At 41.4% G+C, this 17,929-nt stretch overlaps 2 protein-coding genes across 2 annotated transcripts; one reads left to right on the top strand and one right to left on the bottom strand.

Moving 5' to 3' along the window:
- Nucleotides 1-8,210: 8,210 nt before the first annotated feature.
- Nucleotides 8,211-10,773, bottom strand: LOC145433413 (uncharacterized). The gene is made up of 2 exons (XM_080310509.1): nucleotides 10,024-10,773; nucleotides 8,211-9,243 (listed from the first exon to the last, which is right to left on the bottom strand). The coding sequence occupies exons 1-2, from the start codon at nucleotides 10,093-10,095 to the stop codon at nucleotides 8,626-8,628; spliced, it is 690 nt and encodes a 229-aa protein (XP_080166635.1). The 5' UTR covers nucleotides 10,096-10,773; the 3' UTR covers nucleotides 8,211-8,625.
- A 1,203-nt stretch (nucleotides 10,774-11,976) lies between these two features.
- Nucleotides 11,977-17,202, top strand: LOC145433410 (uncharacterized). Its single transcript, XM_080310507.1, has 5 exons — nucleotides 11,977-12,224; nucleotides 13,260-13,366; nucleotides 13,642-13,785; nucleotides 13,846-13,980; nucleotides 15,910-17,202. The coding sequence occupies exons 2-5, from the start codon at nucleotides 13,268-13,270 to the stop codon at nucleotides 16,360-16,362; spliced, it is 831 nt and encodes a 276-aa protein (XP_080166633.1). The 5' UTR covers nucleotides 11,977-12,224; nucleotides 13,260-13,267; the 3' UTR covers nucleotides 16,363-17,202.
- Nucleotides 17,203-17,929: the final 727 nt, after the last annotated feature.

The following is a 17,929-nucleotide window of genomic DNA, read 5'->3' as shown; positions in this document are numbered from 1 at the left end:
TAGAACTATTCAATTTTTAAGACTCGCAACTATAACTAGAACTACCCAATTTTCAAATTCCGCAACTATAACTAGAACTAGAACTACTCAATTTTCAAAACTCGCAACTAGAACTAGAACTAGAACTAATGAAATTTAATTATCGGCAACTAACTAACTAAAACACAACTAACTAAATTTAATTCACAATAAAGTCATTCATTTTTATTTTATTCGAATTCGGCGTTCCAGCCTTCCACACGAACGTCGGTACAACGAAATTACTGAAAAATCAGACAGACAGAACTATCTGTAATCAGTACAGGATAAACTAAACCATTTTCTGCAGCTGTTGCTGATTGCAGCGAATCAACAGCGAAAATGTTTTTTCGTTGAGTTTTGCCCTCTTTGGGGAATACAAAATCCCAGCATCCGAGAAAGCCCTCTTAGTTCCGAGTAGGGTTGGGCAAAATCGAGTACCTGAGTGATTCGATTCTGAATCACGTATTACGCTTCGAGTCGAGTCGAGTATTCGAGTATCACTCATTATGATGTCACAACGGAATGCGATATGGCAATGTTCGAATATGTGCCTTTTATGCCACCACAAAGAACATAATGCCTGTTATCCGTTACAAAGGTACTTTGGTATTTTTTCGACCATACCGATTTCCTTGCACATCTTGACAATGTTGTGGGATAGCGTAATGGTTATGCGTCCGGCTTCTCGAGCGGTAGGTCGTGGGTTCTATTCCCGGTCGGGTCATACCAAAGACTCGAAAATTGGTACCCGCAGCTATCCTGCTAGGCGCTCAGCAATCACGGATAGCATGGAGGAGAAAAAAAACGGGGGCGCAGACTAGATGACCTCATTGGGCCGTATCGCAACTCCGTCGTCAAAGCATCTCGATGGTGCAGGCGAAAAAGAATATCATCTCTCTCTCTCTCTCTCTCTCTTGTGGGATGATCATGACTTCGGAAATGTGTTATTTCCAGTAACGTTCGTAGCTTTGTACTATGTCTCGTATGCTGCGACACAGTCGATCAAGGTTTCAAGGCTTCCTCTGTGGAAAATAGTATCAAAACTATAATTCTTGTTGGTAAATTAACTTGAAGTGGCGAGGAGCGTATAATTTCAGTACTCGAAAAAATCGCCGTTTACTACTCGACTCGAATCATCGAAATTAATACTCGATTCTGATTCGAGTACTCGATTCATTGTGCCCAGCCCTATAGTTCCGAGATAATACTCGCCAGCGCACAGCAGGAGATCACTAGTTCACATTCCAATTAGTAAACAACCTCAGCGGGAGATCTCGTGTCCCTGCGCACTGTCGATTGTTGTAACTGAGCCGAGTTATCAGTGAACTCGGCATAATCAATGTATTACCTATATATTATCAATGTATTAACTAACCCTCAGTAACCTCACTTGTCACGCGAGGAGAGTTCTCATCACGCAGGACACACGAGTGTTTCTAGTTGTTCAGCAACTAATATTTTTTTGAAATGCGCAACTAAAACTAGAACTAGAACTACTGAATTTTCAAAATCTGCAACTACAACTAGAACTAGAACTACGAAATTTTCAAAATCCGCAACTAGAACTAGAACTAGAACTACGCAATTTTCAAAATCCGCAACTAGAACTAGAACTAGAACTACTCAAAAAACTGTTAGTTAGTTGACAGTCAACTAACTAAATGTTTAGTTTGTACAAGTCTGTCCTAGAGGCCTCATATTGGTTTGTACGAAAAGCTAGCAATCTTCTGATTTATATGACCCTTAATTCGAAGGTACAAGGCATGACAATTTTCGCAGGTCTCCAAATAGTCCACCTCGTCGTCGTAAGAGCTTCTAAAAGCGCTGGTGAATAAATTGTGACTTTCGCTTTGCAGCAGCGCGTGGGAGTTCAAGAATCCAAACATATCATTTAAGTGATGTATGCCTTTAAACCTAGTTTCAGCTTCAAGTTTAAATCTATCCAAAGCTTGAAACATGCATCGTCTAACTTCTTCAACAACACTGAGGCCAGCATCTTCTGATTGTCCGCCAGGCATTCTCCTTTTTCAGCGAACTCTCCGAACAATCGGCCTTGACGGCTATTTCGGATTGGTTCCATCACCATGTTAACATATTAATTCGTGTTTTCGGAATCAGCGCGACACTAGCTTTCGATTGAGACCTGTTTGATTAAATTTTAGCTCACGGGACGCCAGCTATTGGACTACCAATTACGCTTCTTTTAGCCGGCTGTGTACACTGTGCCGAGCGAGATAGTGTAATGGTGATGCGTCCGACTTCTTGATCGGTAGGTCGTGGGTTCGATCCCAGGCCGGGTCAGACTGAATACTCGAAAACTGATATCCCACTAGCCGTTCAGCAATCATGGAGGAGAAAAAACGGTGGTGCACACTAGATGGCCTTACTATGAAGTCCGTATCGCATCTCCGTCGTCAAAGCATCACGATGGTGCAGCCGAAAAAGAATACCGTATCTCTCCCTCTCTCTCTCACTGTGCAGCCTCATTTTGCCGCCCCCTTGGAGCCTGCCGCCCCTGGCGCAGAACCAAAACCGACAAGTGGCTGCTACGCCACTGGGTACAGTACTACCACAATTTTTCCGAAATAAATTTCAACGTTCAACTATTTCACGGTCACATTTCGATTATATACATAGCGTACGACCCATTTCAGCGAACAGGCGTAATGGCCCGCCTGGACGCCAGATATCAGTGTTAACTTGGATATTGGAGGACTTCGCACCGCGGACAGTCATTGTGGCGTTCTGTCTCATCACTATATCTAAAATACCTTGCGCATAACTGTTCCTAATTGTAGAAGCAGAACGCCCTCGCAGGCTTTCTATACGCACCAAAATTGCGAGCATTCATGTTATGAAAAGCTATGGATTCGTGCGGAAGGCGAACAATTTTTCAACTCCGTCAATGAATTCCGGCGATAATATTATTAGTTGGCATATTACGATCAATTATTTACTAGGGATGGTGTGAACGTGAGGTTCACGTTCGCGTTCCGTGTGTGAACCTCGGAAATTTAGAGGTTCGTGTTCACAACAGAACCTTGGTAGGTTCTGCACTGTGAACCTTTTGGTAAATTGTAATTTTCACTCCATTGTAAGATATTTGGCTCAAATTTATTGCATTTCAACTGCGGGCCACTCCATGCATGGTGCTGGCAGCATAAAAAATCAACGCTTAACGAGCATGCACCATGCACCTTGACAACCTTAAAAGTTTTAGTTGCTTCGTTGCAAAAAGTTTCTCGGAATAACCAGCTTTCCGTTTGTGAATATTTAGTGACTATCTGCTGTGAGCTTGACCCGCAATCACACAACATCACGAGCGATATACGTAGTCAGCGAATGATGCTTATTCAACCAATCAATGACATTGATATCGTCTTCTGATGTAAAAAATCGAACGGGCGTACTGGGTCAATCTTGACTTCATATCTTTACTGTATCATTAAAACCAAATCCGTGCGATTAAGGTGCTTGCTACTGCTGCATAACTTGTTGTTTGTGGTATCCGTAGCGAGTATTGAAACCCGTTGTACACTCTGCTCAATATCAATGTAGCAATACTCTGAACTCCGAACTCCGAACACATTGTCCGGTCTGGCTAAGACCGTTAAGGCGTAAGCTTATATTCCTTGGTAAGTCCTCGTCGAAATTGTTGGCAAAGCGACGGAATGTACTGATTTTACGCAATTATTATATCCTTTGATTACCGCTGTTGATACATTAAGCGACGTTTAAAACGCCGATATGTATTTCAGAATTGTGGCATTATGTGGACCGAGTCTTCGCTAGGTATCGTGTACATTAATATAGGCTATCACTTCATTGGACGATAGGGTTGGAATTAGCAATATGACGTCGCGTGACGTCACGGGGTTCACGTTCGTGTTCACACAGAACCTTTCAAAAAGGTTCGCGTTCACACGAACCTGAACCTTTCAGAGGTTCACACCATCCCTTATTTACACTTGGTCGGTCCAAGTGATCAGATTTGCTGACAGCTGATTCAGAGGGTGCCATTAAACATTTTAGGTATAAAATTAATGATGATGCGGCTGGATTGCTACTTTTAAGCACTGTATGTTGCTGGCCCTTATTTCTTGACCTCCCATGAGGATTGTCGATATAGTGAGGGATAGTTCAAATATATGTTGGAAACTTGGAATTACACAAACGTATCGGACAAGCCTTCATTCGCGAGACACATACACTTTTCAATTGATTCTTGGTCGCCCATCATTTTCCTCAGAGGATCGCATATTTATGGTGTGACACTAGGCTACTACTGACGTATATTAAAAACGAAAACCAAGTCGCCCTGAATCGCGCGAAGAAAATTCTTTAGTCGAATTAAAACCTTTGAAAAGTTTTCGATTCAATTTATTAATTCATAATACGCGTTGGCAGCAGCAAAGACACACTACTTTAACTATGTGTGTTGACGGCCGCATGTTGGCCACCACTGGCCTATACCACATTGACAGTCAACTTGCCAATCCACAAAGCAACAAAACAGAACCCAATGCAACCTCACCGTATCGTCAGTCTCAGAAATCTTTTCATACTTCAAATCCGGACCCAGCGTGGACCCTGCCCCATCGTCTTCAGGAGAGCCCTTAATATGTGCGGCCGCTAGAGGGACAAAGTTATCAACTACCATGGTGTCTGCCACTACCGTAGACGTTGGATCAGGGCTTTGGAGCTGGCACAAATTTTAAACTGCTCCGGCACCGGAGCTCACTTGTATGATGAATTAGCTCCGGCTCCGTAAACTATCGCGAATGGTTCATTCATGTGGTAGTCAATAACTACCGTTGCGCCGGGGGCCGCCGCGCCGAACCCTTTTTTGTGGGGGTATGCACGGTCATGTAACGCGTCATAATTGCCTGTGTCGACTGTCGAAAACGTCATAGTCGCATGAGAACTCCACGTCATTGCTGCGTACCGCATCAAAACGTGAATGCGACGTTTAAATACCGGCACCGCACTTGATCATATCAAGATATACAGTTGACTGTAATCTTGAAATTGAGGGATTGTTCAAGTGTAACTGCTGCATGCGCGCATACCGCGACCGGAATTTCGCTTTCTACCAAATACCCAATGGGTTGAAATTCGATGTTGATGCTCTCGGTACCAGTCCGTCCGGTGTCGATCAGGTTTACTGAAATATAGAAAGTTTTCCTTCAAAAGAACCGAATAAATGCAGAAAAAGTGCCACTGAGAATCTGGTTTGCAGTGCACCGTGTCAGTAACGAATTAACTATACACGCTCATTGCGTGACAATTCAGGAATACGACTGTTTCAAGCAGGCAAGAATAAATTCACAAACAGATGATTACATACGGGAAAGCGCGCATTGAATCACTAATTCCTCTCTATTTTATCCAACACCATGGGGTTAGGAGATTCGGGCATCGAATTGACTAGCTCGCAACACGAAAATTGTTCGCGGACTATGACGTAGTTCCAGAGGTGGTCTGTAACGAAGTATTTTACTTTTTCGAAGTACTCAAGTAGTTTTCCGCTACTTGCGGTACTTACTCAATTAAATATGATTTCCGCTATTTCTACTTCGTAAAATTTTGATCTACTTACTTCTCGCTATTTTCAGTTTGCCAAGTAGAAGTAATGAAGTCCTCCAATCAGAAAGATCGCCTGACGAATTTTGGGCCTGTTTTCGCGGAGTACCAACATTTAATTTTCATAAAAGTTAAGTAAAGACCAGAATTTTCTTCGCGCACGGTACATATATGTGGCGTGCCAAATATATGTTCACGAAAGTATGGGTCAATATACTTTAGGTAGCGAGTTGTGTGGTTCCGTTCACGCCACATTGTCGCCCATATGAAATCTTTCGTCACAGTAAATATGGCCGATACGTTAGAAACTACCGTTTCGCAAATCTATTAATTACCTGTCAATCGTAATCTAGCAGCCCATGGCGTGTGCCCTAATCTGGAAAAGTATGGACTCTGACTTTTTTGTGCGTTAGACCTGTTGTTGCAGAACACCGTTGAAACTTTCTGGACAAAAGACATAAAATATATTTTCCGATTTTTGGAAATAGTATTGGTATTTCTCTTTCAATTCCCAGTATCATGCTATAAGTTCTATTTAGTTTCAGTTCTTTTTTTCTGGAGATCACACATGATGAATCATGCGCAGGATTGAATTCCGATTCGCAGGCGCACAAAATAACACACTGTTGAATTTCGCCGTATGATTAAAAAACTATCACCAAAGAACGGGCATTTGCTTGTCTAATTCATAGAGTAAACGGCAAACGTTATCTCTGCGTGCGCGACTCCAAACCGACATGTGCGAAGTGCGCAACAAGGTCACGTTATACCTCTGGCGTCGCTTCATTTAATTTTCCCATCGCGTGCCACTAATTTGTTTTTTTACCACACGGCGTACCACTAACTTGTTTTTCACTACAGGTCGTACCACTTGAATTACTTATTTTATTTGAATGTATCGGTGTTTGTTGGTTACTCCTGTTAGTACTGTATCGCAGCACCAACGGATAGCAAGAAAGCACAATGTAACGAGATAATTGCAACTGTTTCTTATGCAGAAGCTCGCCAATCTGAGGTACGACATTAGCCTACGCAGAGCACTCTTCGCGTACCACCTTAGAAGATCTGGTGTACCACCGTGGTTAGCTTACCACACTTTGAGAACCACTGGCTATTTACTCATCAGTTAATTTGCTCGCAGCTCACATACGCACCAGTCCGATTTTGTGAAATACATGGTGATCAATATTTTTCGAACCGCTCTATTTGCCATCAGTGTTGCGCTGATGACGAAATTGCGGGTATGACGAGAAACCATGTCCCAGAATATAGTAATGCACGGCATACCCAGGTTTAGCACGTTATATATGAACAATATGAACGAACATGCTTAGTTTAAAAAAGGTGGCGCCAACGAGGTGAAAGTTATTACTCCTTTGAACGTTACCGTAAAATTTTGTTAATTCAGCCAAAAGTGTTAGCATATAGTATCTTATAAAAAATACATCGGAGCCGGAGCTACATTTCAAACAACCATCTCCGGCTCCGGCTCCATCAGCTCCGCCACCCTTGGAAACACATTGATCCGGCTCCAAAGCCTTGCTTTGGATCAATGAAACTCTTATAATAAGCAGCTTTGGCCACAACCTCGAAGTTTGATGCCACCCAACTGAGTTCATGGACGTCAAATTGAATCGACTGCTTAGTGCTATGTAGGGTTACCATACATGACGTTAAATAGGAAATTCGTGGTTCGAATGAAAGTGACAACCTTTTTTCCTTAGTCAACCAACGTAAAGTGTGAAAGAAAAACTGTATTTCTCAAGTTGAGCCGGAAAGTTGACCTTTTTTTAGTTAACCGACCACAATGTCGAGAACAATTTACCATTTCTTCCGGGTTTTACTCCAATATTCTAAGTTTGAAAATTTTGAAAAAAGTTTCCTCCTTTCCCGATTCGAAAATATGGTAACCCTAGTTTATGGCAATTAACATCACTTGGTCCTCGGATGAGAATAATATAGCCGATGCTATGATTACGAACTCTCAAAGGATATGTTGCGTAGCCGTATAGTAGGCCTATCACACATGGCGAATGGCGATATACTGAAATGCTGCATAGCAAGGCAAGATAAGATGTCAATTTTCATGAATTTGTTTCCAGACGCGAAGAAAGGTAGACATGTCACACTATATAGGAACTGTGTCTTCAACATCTGGCGAATTCAATGAAACCGTTATTTTTCTTCTTCATTCAACACTGATATAGCTGCTGCAGTCCTATACTGTAAATTTATTTGTCGGGTGGCATGGCCTTCGAAACCATGATAAAGATATTTGCTCCCAATACCTAAAAGCGATTACAGCTGGCAGACAATAACGTTTCTGTGTATCTTAACAGCAATAACGAGGGAATTGTTAAAACCGAAGTAGTAATAAACGATTTCCATAGGAATCACGTCCTAAATTTCACCATACGCCATATGTTTGGAGCAGAGGCTACGAAGACGATACAGTCAGTTCACCACACAGTCGATTAGTATTCGATTTCCATAGTCTGTACTAATTGTTAATGGGAAATATCATAGAGATAGGATCGTTGCTATTCCAATAATCCCCTAATCCATTTGGTATTGGAGGCTAACGTCGAATAAAAACCTCAAAGAAATTGGTTAATTCAGTACCATATATTTTTCATGAAAAGAAGTAATGATAGAACGATACTAAAAGTATGGGGAATACTGTGATATCTATACAATGATGGATACATGCATATGAACTTGTGGGTTGGGCACAATGCTAGGAGTATTCAAGCGACAGCTCATCTATTCATCGAGCATTGAAATTACGTTCCTTGTCACTGTCATTTCTGCTTCATACTCTCTTTTTACCGAGGGCGTCATGAAACTTTGAATTTCAGAAATGCCATTTCCTGTCGTGCTTTATATATAAATATAAGGAATGGCAATCATTGGATGTTAAAATATGCAGCGGTATATAGGTAAATAATATCAACTCGTGTTCGAAACATAAATTATGGACCCAGCGGCGCAAGAGTGGCCTAACGTGGTGGAGGCATTTGTTCATTCTACAAATGGCCTCAGAATGGACCTCTTTCTGGTCCGAACACGCTGCGGAGACGATTTCGCAAGGTTTGTGTTATCGGGACTATTCACCGCGCGTCCTTTGAGTTCTGATGATGCCGGGAGCGTTATATCGGGACAGCTACATCGGGACTGCAGTGGCTTCTTCTCAGACACGGAAATTTTTCGCACACGCGAGAAGAACGACACAACTGATCTTCTACGCTGTTTGGTAGGACGATTTGTGAACTCTTGATTTTCTTCAACAGGCTCGCCGGCTGTCTGTTCAGAGTGTTCAGCCGGTTCGTTTGAGGCCGGCGTACCCTTTTCAGGCTCGCGGGCTGGTTCTTCGGGGTGTTTAGTTAAATGTAAGCCTAATATCAGTCGCTCCAATTCGTCGAGAGCAAATCCTGATAGTAGAGCGACGAACTCTTCGTAACTCACTCTTCCATCTCCGTCCACATCCGCCACTTTCATCATGCCAGCGAGATCCTTGTCAGATATCTCGTGACCTAATCGTTCCAGCATGGCTCGTAATTCGTCCTCTGAGATATATCCGTCGCCGTCAACATCGAAGAGCCGAAAAATTAAAGTGATTTCATTCTCCGTATCGCGAACCTGTGGAGACACCACATTTGTTGTTGCGGCGTAATAGGAATCATGATTTTATAAACCATTTATATATTAAATATTTTAACGAAGTATAACGTCATTCGTGGCCATTTTTGGGTACTAATTGATCAATAATGAGAAGCCCCGAAACCTAAGACGCGATAGAGGGGACTTTGTGCTTGGTCGTATATTGGCCCACTGTTAAATACATCTGTTGTGTGCGCATTTCCAATACGCAATATAGGAATGGATTGGAAATAGGTCATATAGTATATATTTGTCCTATGTTTTTTCGGCATTTACGCCGACTCATGATATTGATATATCATACACACGATCTGCAGTGCACAGCATGCATACCATGAGTGCACAATTGTACATTGTACATCGCTGGACAAGGAAGCCACAGCCTTGTAAAGCTTTCTAAGTCTTGCACAACCCCATCCATATCATTCCGTTAATACTGAGCGCCCATCGGGGAAGGCATGAATAACAGTGTTATTAATCAGGATGTCGGTCTGACCCGGCCAGGGACTGAACCCAGGACCTACCGATCAAGAAGCCGGACACTCCTCCATTACGCTATCTTATCGATTGAAAATGCAGCAACTTCCGAGCTGTGTCTTCGCTGTACGTTATACATCTTTTATGCCTATAAGTTATTTACATAATTGAAGACTAACTACCTTCGAACAGGGATCATGTGCCAATTATGGCACAATCCGTAGAACGTTTTGGTGAGACATATGCTATTAACCGATATCATGCGATGTTTCATATACTCACCGAATGTAAATTCGTCATTTTGAGTATAAATCGTTTGGTATCTTGAGCATGTAATCCGGCGTCCACTGACATCCACGAATTCCCAGTTAAGTTTTACGTAAAAGATAATGTCGCTCAGCAATACGTGATAATATCAATCCGCCACTAAAAATAGGTCTATTCCACAAAAGTTTGTTGTTGGTTATCTTTAAATGCTTTGTAATTAATGCGAATATACAAAATCTTGCGTCCGGTTCAATATATATTAGACTTATTCAGTATTGCAAGTGATTTCACAATGTAGCCGCGATCGTAAACATTATCCTTTGCTTTCAAAAGTAAATTCATGGTAGCATGACAGCAATAATGAAGTACCAAAAAATTACCTTTCAAAATAAGCTTATGGTGGACCTGTCCATCACCGTTGCATTTTATGAAACTCATTTCTTTTGCTAAAAACTCTAGTGAATTACTGCTGTAAATTCAGCGTGACGCTTTTCACGCCTTACTGCCGTAGTGATCCGGAGGTAAATTTTCGTACATATATGTATCCACGAGCATGGCCGTTAGGTAGCAGATTGGTCCTTATTTGCATTTCGCAGTTCCGAGATTGATGATATAGCAAGTTATATAACGACAGAGGGCTTGTAACCATAGGAGGCGGTGTTCTCCTGAATCCAAACAAATAAACCTAACCATCTGCCGATTGACATTTTCGCCCAATGATATCATGTTCTGGTCGTTTACGGAATTTCTTTCATACTGTGTGAAACGCCTGGTGCTTTTCCGTTAGGAGACATTATGACGGGATGTACCTAGAAGGATGCACCTGAAAATATAAACAACTCCTACATATTTAGATGGTTGGCCACTAATGACCACACCTATATTTATTGATGGAACTGTGTTGACGAAGCACGCTGGATGACATCGCGTCGAATACTGAGTTGTTTCCCTTGTCCGTACGTCAAAAGATTCGGTTGGTGTATATTTCCTATTACCTATATGCTGTGGACTTCTTTGTCTTTTAGAATTTAGATCCTATCTCATCACACTTTCCAACAATTCTGTTTTTACCTTACGACACAAATATTACATCCAACGTATAGATGCTGATTTGTACAAGGCCCGCAAGATAAAGAGAACATACTGGAAATAAGGCGTCACAAAGCATGTATACCCGACCCTGTGTGACAATATATTTTTCTCGTCCGCAAAAGACACCTTTTCATCGTTAACACCTTGTTCCGTTCGATTGTAAATATTTGTTTGGTTGGATAACGTCATGACGTATTTCCGACTTATTATATGCAACGTATAGAAGACGTAATTAGTGTTTTAAGCGATTGCGTAGAAATCATGATTCGTGTAGAATCAGCTGACATCATACTCTATATGTTTATCGTAGATTGCTATTTTTTTATCCCTTGCAGGATTCCACGAAGTGGGTATATACTATATACTATGTGGGTATATACTGTATATCCATATATCCCTACTGCTATAGAATATAGGCTTCATAGAAACTCATGTGAGACAATATAACTGCTGCAGAGTGCAGATATCAAAATTATATCGGTATCGATCTACTAATCATTTTGGTACCGCGTTTTCGCTACTTCCGTGCCTCGGTAAAATTGAGTTGACGAGCATCTAACTGATTCTGGGCGAATCTCTATGAAGTGACGTTTATCAAGTAAGTTTGCTTCCAAATAGATTAAGCAAAGCGAAAATCACAATAGGCCCTCTGTTGTTCAAAACACATCACCTACTCATCATTCGTGGCATGCGGTATATTTATAATTTCCTTTCCGTATCAGACTTACAGCACTTGTTTTATGAGTTGTTTGTTGTTTCCGCACCGAACCGTAATATACAGCCTACGCGAAAACTCAGCGGTGGGAATTTATTGAATGAATTCAAAGCAGACCCCTTTGGCGTGATCAAATCTATTAGAAATATATCACAATCAAAGGCTTTAGTTATTCTTTGTTGTGGCGGTTATGTTGCGCATAAGACTTTCGATGGCCCTCGACAGAGGCGATTCTGAACATAAACTGTACTTGACACCGGAAAGAAGCGAGGTTCGAGCGGTGACTTCGCCAGCAGCCCCAATATCCGTGTCAGAATCTATAAATAGTTCGATTTCAGCTGTGTTGCTTCCCATAACGCTGCAAATGGAGTTATAGCTGAAGGGTATTAGTGAATTGCATATCCAACGTGTGGGTATAATCTTTGATTGTCTATATGCTCTTTACATGCTGTGCAACAATCGCATACCTTGTGTGTTCGCTATATGATATCTCCGGTTAACGACAGCCGTGCTTTTGAAAAGATCCATATACGGTGCTTATGGGGACGCCAAACGCGTTTCTTAATTCAGTATATGTATTATGCGTGGGAGATCCGCATCCAAAACGAACTATAAGAGTTACCCACAATTTGATTTTATCTCGAGCATTTAGGGAAGTATTTTTATGAAAGAAGTGCTGACGTCATGAAGCAATTGTGACATGGGGAAGTTATGCGACGTCACTATGTCCTAGTCGAGAATTTTGAGGGCAAGAGAGCCCATGGCTATATGTAGGTGGTGATGAGTTCATGGCGGAAGTTGTACAGTGATTCCCAACCCTTTGGAGATTAGTAAGATAGCATGGTAACATTAAGAAGCCATAACCTGTGTACAGGGCCGTGGCTGCTTGACCCCGGATCCCACAATTGAGGGCTGAAGCCGGAAGAGGAGGTCAAATGTTAGATGGGGGCCCAAGAACAACATTTTGGGGACGGTCACATTTTTGCTACTGCCCTGCTTGTAGAACCTTCTCTTTTCGTATTTAGTGTACGCAAGTATTATTAAATCCAGAGACTGCAACACTACCATGACATGTCAAGTCCAGCACAACATACGACGCCACGAAATGCGCTGCCAGACGAACATTCGCTTCGAAGAACGACCCTATAAATACCTCAAAATTGACTACAGCTTGTAGACTAAATAACGTTCTTGCGCTGATTTGCCAGGCGCTGAAAACAGCCAACGCCGAAATGGCGGAATCTAATAATAGCCCGGTGCGGAAATCTCTATGCACGGCTCTCATAATTATTTTTAGGGTGAGTTTTAAACATGAGGTGTCCGCAAACTTGGTATTTTTAACGGGAACCACTGATGTGGAAATTGTATCCCCTTTACGCTGAAATCAGTCAATCCATACGAATGAGTGGTTGATCACTGATCACTGATCCTGTATGTTTTCCAGAGACGATAATGAATAATGGGCAAATGGAGAAGCATGACAGTCATTTGAAATATCGGAAAATTTTCTTGGGTTTGGATCAGAATCGATCAGGCCTAGTAAAAGTTGAAGTAAGAGCATGCTATTACATTATCCTTTGTAACTCTCAATTTTCAATGTAACTTTCCATGATAATATAAGTATGATAAAAACAACCTGTTTAAAATTAATCATGTCAGTTCTAACATTTAATGTGTTCCAAATATAGCTTTTTTCTAAATAGAACTGTAATGAACCATTTAGAGTAAAGTGGTAATATCAATTTTAGTAGGATAGAATATAGTCATTAACATTTTCCTTCGCTCTTCTTCAATGTACTCCTTCAATAATGTTACTGCTACACAAGGATCTTTCATCGACACTTCATAATATGGGTAACAATGTATCTATGGGCGAGATCCAAGCAACTTTGTCAAAAGTCACGAGAGCCCAGGACACCCAAAGTATCGTGTTTGAAGAATTTGTATATCTGATGGCAGAGCTGAAAATGGTTTGATCGGATTTGCTACCGGCTCTATTACGTTTTTACATTCGTTTTGCTCTAAAATAGGAGATCGTGGAAAGCGATGAAATCGCGATGGTGTTCCAACATCTGGATCGAGACGGAGATGGTTTCATTTGCTCCGATGACCTGCGGGATTTTCTTGTTAGCATGGGAAACAATATGTCAGAGAAGGATGTGTCGGTAAAACGATTATGGTAGGCGTATGCTATAGATAAGGTCGTATCATAGTCACGATAATTTCGATGGCCTGTGAACAATGTTCACTGAACATGCGTCATGTTCAGCACCGTAACTGCCGCACTCCAAACCCCCCAATTGGGGGGGCCCGAGCTCGAAGGGGGACCAAAATTATTTCGTGAATTGGCATAAATCAGAGAGTATTTTTTGAAAATTTGTGCAATTTTTTCAAAATTTTTGCGCGCTGCGCGCGAATTCAAGCAGCCATTTATCTATATTATTGGGTATTGGCCCATTACCGCACCACGACCCACCAAGACATACAATCAAGTTTTAGGCCATATAACATGCGACTCCAAGAAGTGTGCCAGAACGATCGGCAGCGAGAAAAGCTTGGCCGAAAAGGTCTATATGCCCTTATGCAGACCGAAGACTTCGTTATATAGGCTATACAAAATACATATAGGTTTAATTGTCCATAGGCGCCTAAATGACTGGCGCCGAATGTTCCTGTCTTTGCAATCTGAACCTCACATGACAAATACCATCCTGCTGGGAAACATTTTATGCCAGTCAAGAAATACCAATTTGAAATCGTGTGCGTCTCTTAGTTTAGAAGCCTACGTTTGGACGATTCTATATTTTTTGATATAACAGACCGGAAGTCACGAAATAACATCATGTAACGAAGTCTTATCAACGGGTCCGCCCGCCCGAAGATATTTAATCATTATTTACGGGCCCTCCCGTTTTCAAGACATTTCACTCAGCTCTACCGGTAAATCTAATTACGTGAGTAGAGAGGTCAATAAATTGATAGCATAATATATATGCAATCGGCGATCTGATTGACCGATTTTATCATAAATTATCGAATTTTTCCGCGCTTCGCGCGCTTAGGCGACAAAAGCTGAATCACTAAACAAACTCCCAATGAATATGATGAATAGCGGTAAACAGTGAATCGTCGGAGAGGGGTCTGGGGGGCGAAGTTCGGTCTATAACCCTATGGGGGGCCCAAGACCAAAGTTTTGGGGGGGCCTGACGAAGTGCTGTTACGGCCCTGGTCATGTTTAGAGATATTTCGAACTGTTCGTAAATGTGAGTAATTCGATTCAATACTTTGGAGTTAATGCTGTTTGGGTGATAATTTGTGATCATTTGGTGATGGGGAGCCAGCTCTTTTCAGGCATTAGATACGCAATTTGCTGTTCGGTAACGGTTGATCATTGAACCCGTCACATTGTAGAAAAACCTACTCATTTACACATTTAGTCCACTGATTTCCAGAATTGATCAGCATCGAACTACGGGCCTACTTCTAGTTTTTCGAGGTTCTCAAGTATCTTTTTCCCAATTTCGCAAATTAAAAGGAATTTGGGGTATGTTTGCATCACCTTCCTGAGTGAGGTTATCATGTAAACAGGGCGAAATATTCCGCGTATCACGGCAACTGATATATATTTTCGGAAATTACTCCTATATTTGTAGTGTCATTACTAATTTCGTGAAGATGCACTATACCATTTACAAGTTACCCAGACGAAACTATCAAGAGTATGCGAAGATGCGAACCCTCCGCCAAATTTACTTCTTTCAACAATTATTCGAGAATTTTCATACTTTTATTTTTTACTTCCATTTGCAGTAGGCCTAGTTATGATATGTCTTGAAATCTCTATACTTCTACTTGTAATTGAGTATAATTTACGACATTACAATACTTTGAGTACCAACGCTGACTAATTTGACCATCTCTGCTGATTTCCGATTACATATTGTACAAATGTTTACGGAGCCCGAATTCAATCAATTCAATTCCCACAGACGACAGCTAAATTATTACGTCTGCAATCGCGAAAAGAGATCGAACTATTAAAAAATCTCGCAGACGCGCACCTAACAATGAACTTCGACAATCTATTTTCGCAGGACATGATAGAAGAAGCCGACAATGACGGCGACGGGAAAGTCAGTTACGAAGATTTCCTCAAAGTCATGTCCGTTCAAGAGCTGAAGAGCGTGACTCCCCCTTCACCAACGCCGAAATCAACGAAGCAAAACTCCTTCGAAGAATCATCCGGATTCGACGAGCTCGCGTCGGATTCTCAGCTCATGTTACCGGATAGCGCATCGGAGAAGGACCCCGGCTTCCGGAGGCCGTCGTTCGCGTCCGGCGCCAAAAGGAGGATGTCTTGTTTTCTTTTCGGCACGCAGAGTGACGACAAGTATCCGTCGTACTTCCAAAGACGGCCTAGAAGTAGAAGCAGCTGCGGTAATCTGACGGCGCTAAGCGAGTATAGCGACGCCGCAAAGGCCGTGCGCAAGCGAGGAAGTTTTGGGTCAACTCCCAACTTTCTTAAGGATTTGTTGAAGAAGAAATGAGTTCTATTTCGTTGTTAGACCGCCGCTTGCCTTAGCGTACAGACTATTGTATTTGTACAGATACGTCCACTATGAAATGCGTGATTACTTCGCAGCCTGCACTTTGCCTTACAATACTGTGTATGTGGGCTTACACATTCATCCAAATAAACCTATTTGTATACATAGTTATGTACGACCAGGTTCCAGATATTGTCAGTAACGTAACCTTTCTACTTTGCCGGAGTGCTCAATTAGGTTTTTCCTACTTACTCAAGTGGTTATGATTTTTTAATTTGTCCACTTTCATTAAAAAGTTTTCAGACTATCAGGCAAAACAATAGGCCACAAATATACTTAGTTGGACATCGATACGTCCGTCTACTTTTAGTTAAGTGGAAATTCACGACGTTAGATATTCGCTCCAACTCCAACCCATTTTTCCGAATTGCATTGCGTCATATTGCACCACAATTTAGTCGGAATATCGAATAACAAGTGACGTTAACAATGTTATAATTTCAAAAATATGAGGTGGCCCAAGATCGGTTACGCCGTTACGGTAACGCCCGTCGGAAAAAATGAACCAAACCTGAAATCTCATCATTAACGCAATTTGTTTTTTGACGTGTCAAAAAAAGTAAAAGTTAGGTCAAAAAATGTCAAAATTGTAAACAAATTCATTTTTTTACAACCTACATTTCGTTTGTATTGTAGATTTTGCACTGTCGAGGAACTTATCATTTGACATTTTACAGCTTGTAGCCTACTTTATAGGCCTACCGTTGTAGACGGCACGTTGTCTGCTCATTGTGAATCATAAGCATTCAAATAAAACAAATAGGTGTTATGCTCAACGTACCGCAATATCCTAACTGAAGCAAGACTGCGTGGGCATTGCATGGTTCTTATATCAAGAAGCGCATTATGAAAAATTGTGACGTAGACATCATTGTCAGAATGAAGCAACACGGTGTGTCACAAGCAGTGTACGCACGCACAACTTCAGTGTTGTCAGCCAACAACTGCTATACTGTTGAACGTTCTTCCTCCATTCTTGGCAAGCTACTTAGTAAGGACAGACACTTTCTACCCGAGAATGCAGACAGTATCTTTCGTTGTACTACAACAGATTTCAATTTTTCTACCGTAATACATGATGTAGCCTAACGACTGGAATTCTTCATAGGGCCAGATTCGTTGAAATCACGTTTTTTTCATGAAAAAGTTTGTCAGTTTTTGAGTCAAAAATGTTTTTAAGGCCGAACTACTTCGTAAGGACAGACAGTTTGAACCAGAAATGAAGATAAGTAATACAATTCAATGATTGTCTGGGAAAACACTTAATTTGCATACGTTAGGTCAAAATTAGGTTTTTAGAGGTCAATCGTAAGATTATAATGTCGCTGTGCGGTTGCACTTGTACAATGTACATCCTCTACATATATTTATTATTACCACGATATGGTGTTGTTGGTTTTACGGTGTATTATATCTCAATACAGGCAAGTCACGAATACTACTACACAAATTCGTGTCTAACGATTGCCATAGCATATAGAACAGGTGCATGATGATCGACAATTAT

This window comes from Botryllus schlosseri, chromosome 2 (genome assembly GCF_051294905.1).
Source record: "Botryllus schlosseri isolate E-star chromosome 2, Bs_hap1, whole genome shotgun sequence".
In the NCBI taxonomy this organism is placed as follows: domain Eukaryota; kingdom Metazoa; phylum Chordata; class Ascidiacea; order Stolidobranchia; family Styelidae; genus Botryllus; species Botryllus schlosseri.
This window is presented reverse-complemented; position numbering and strand designations above follow the sequence as displayed.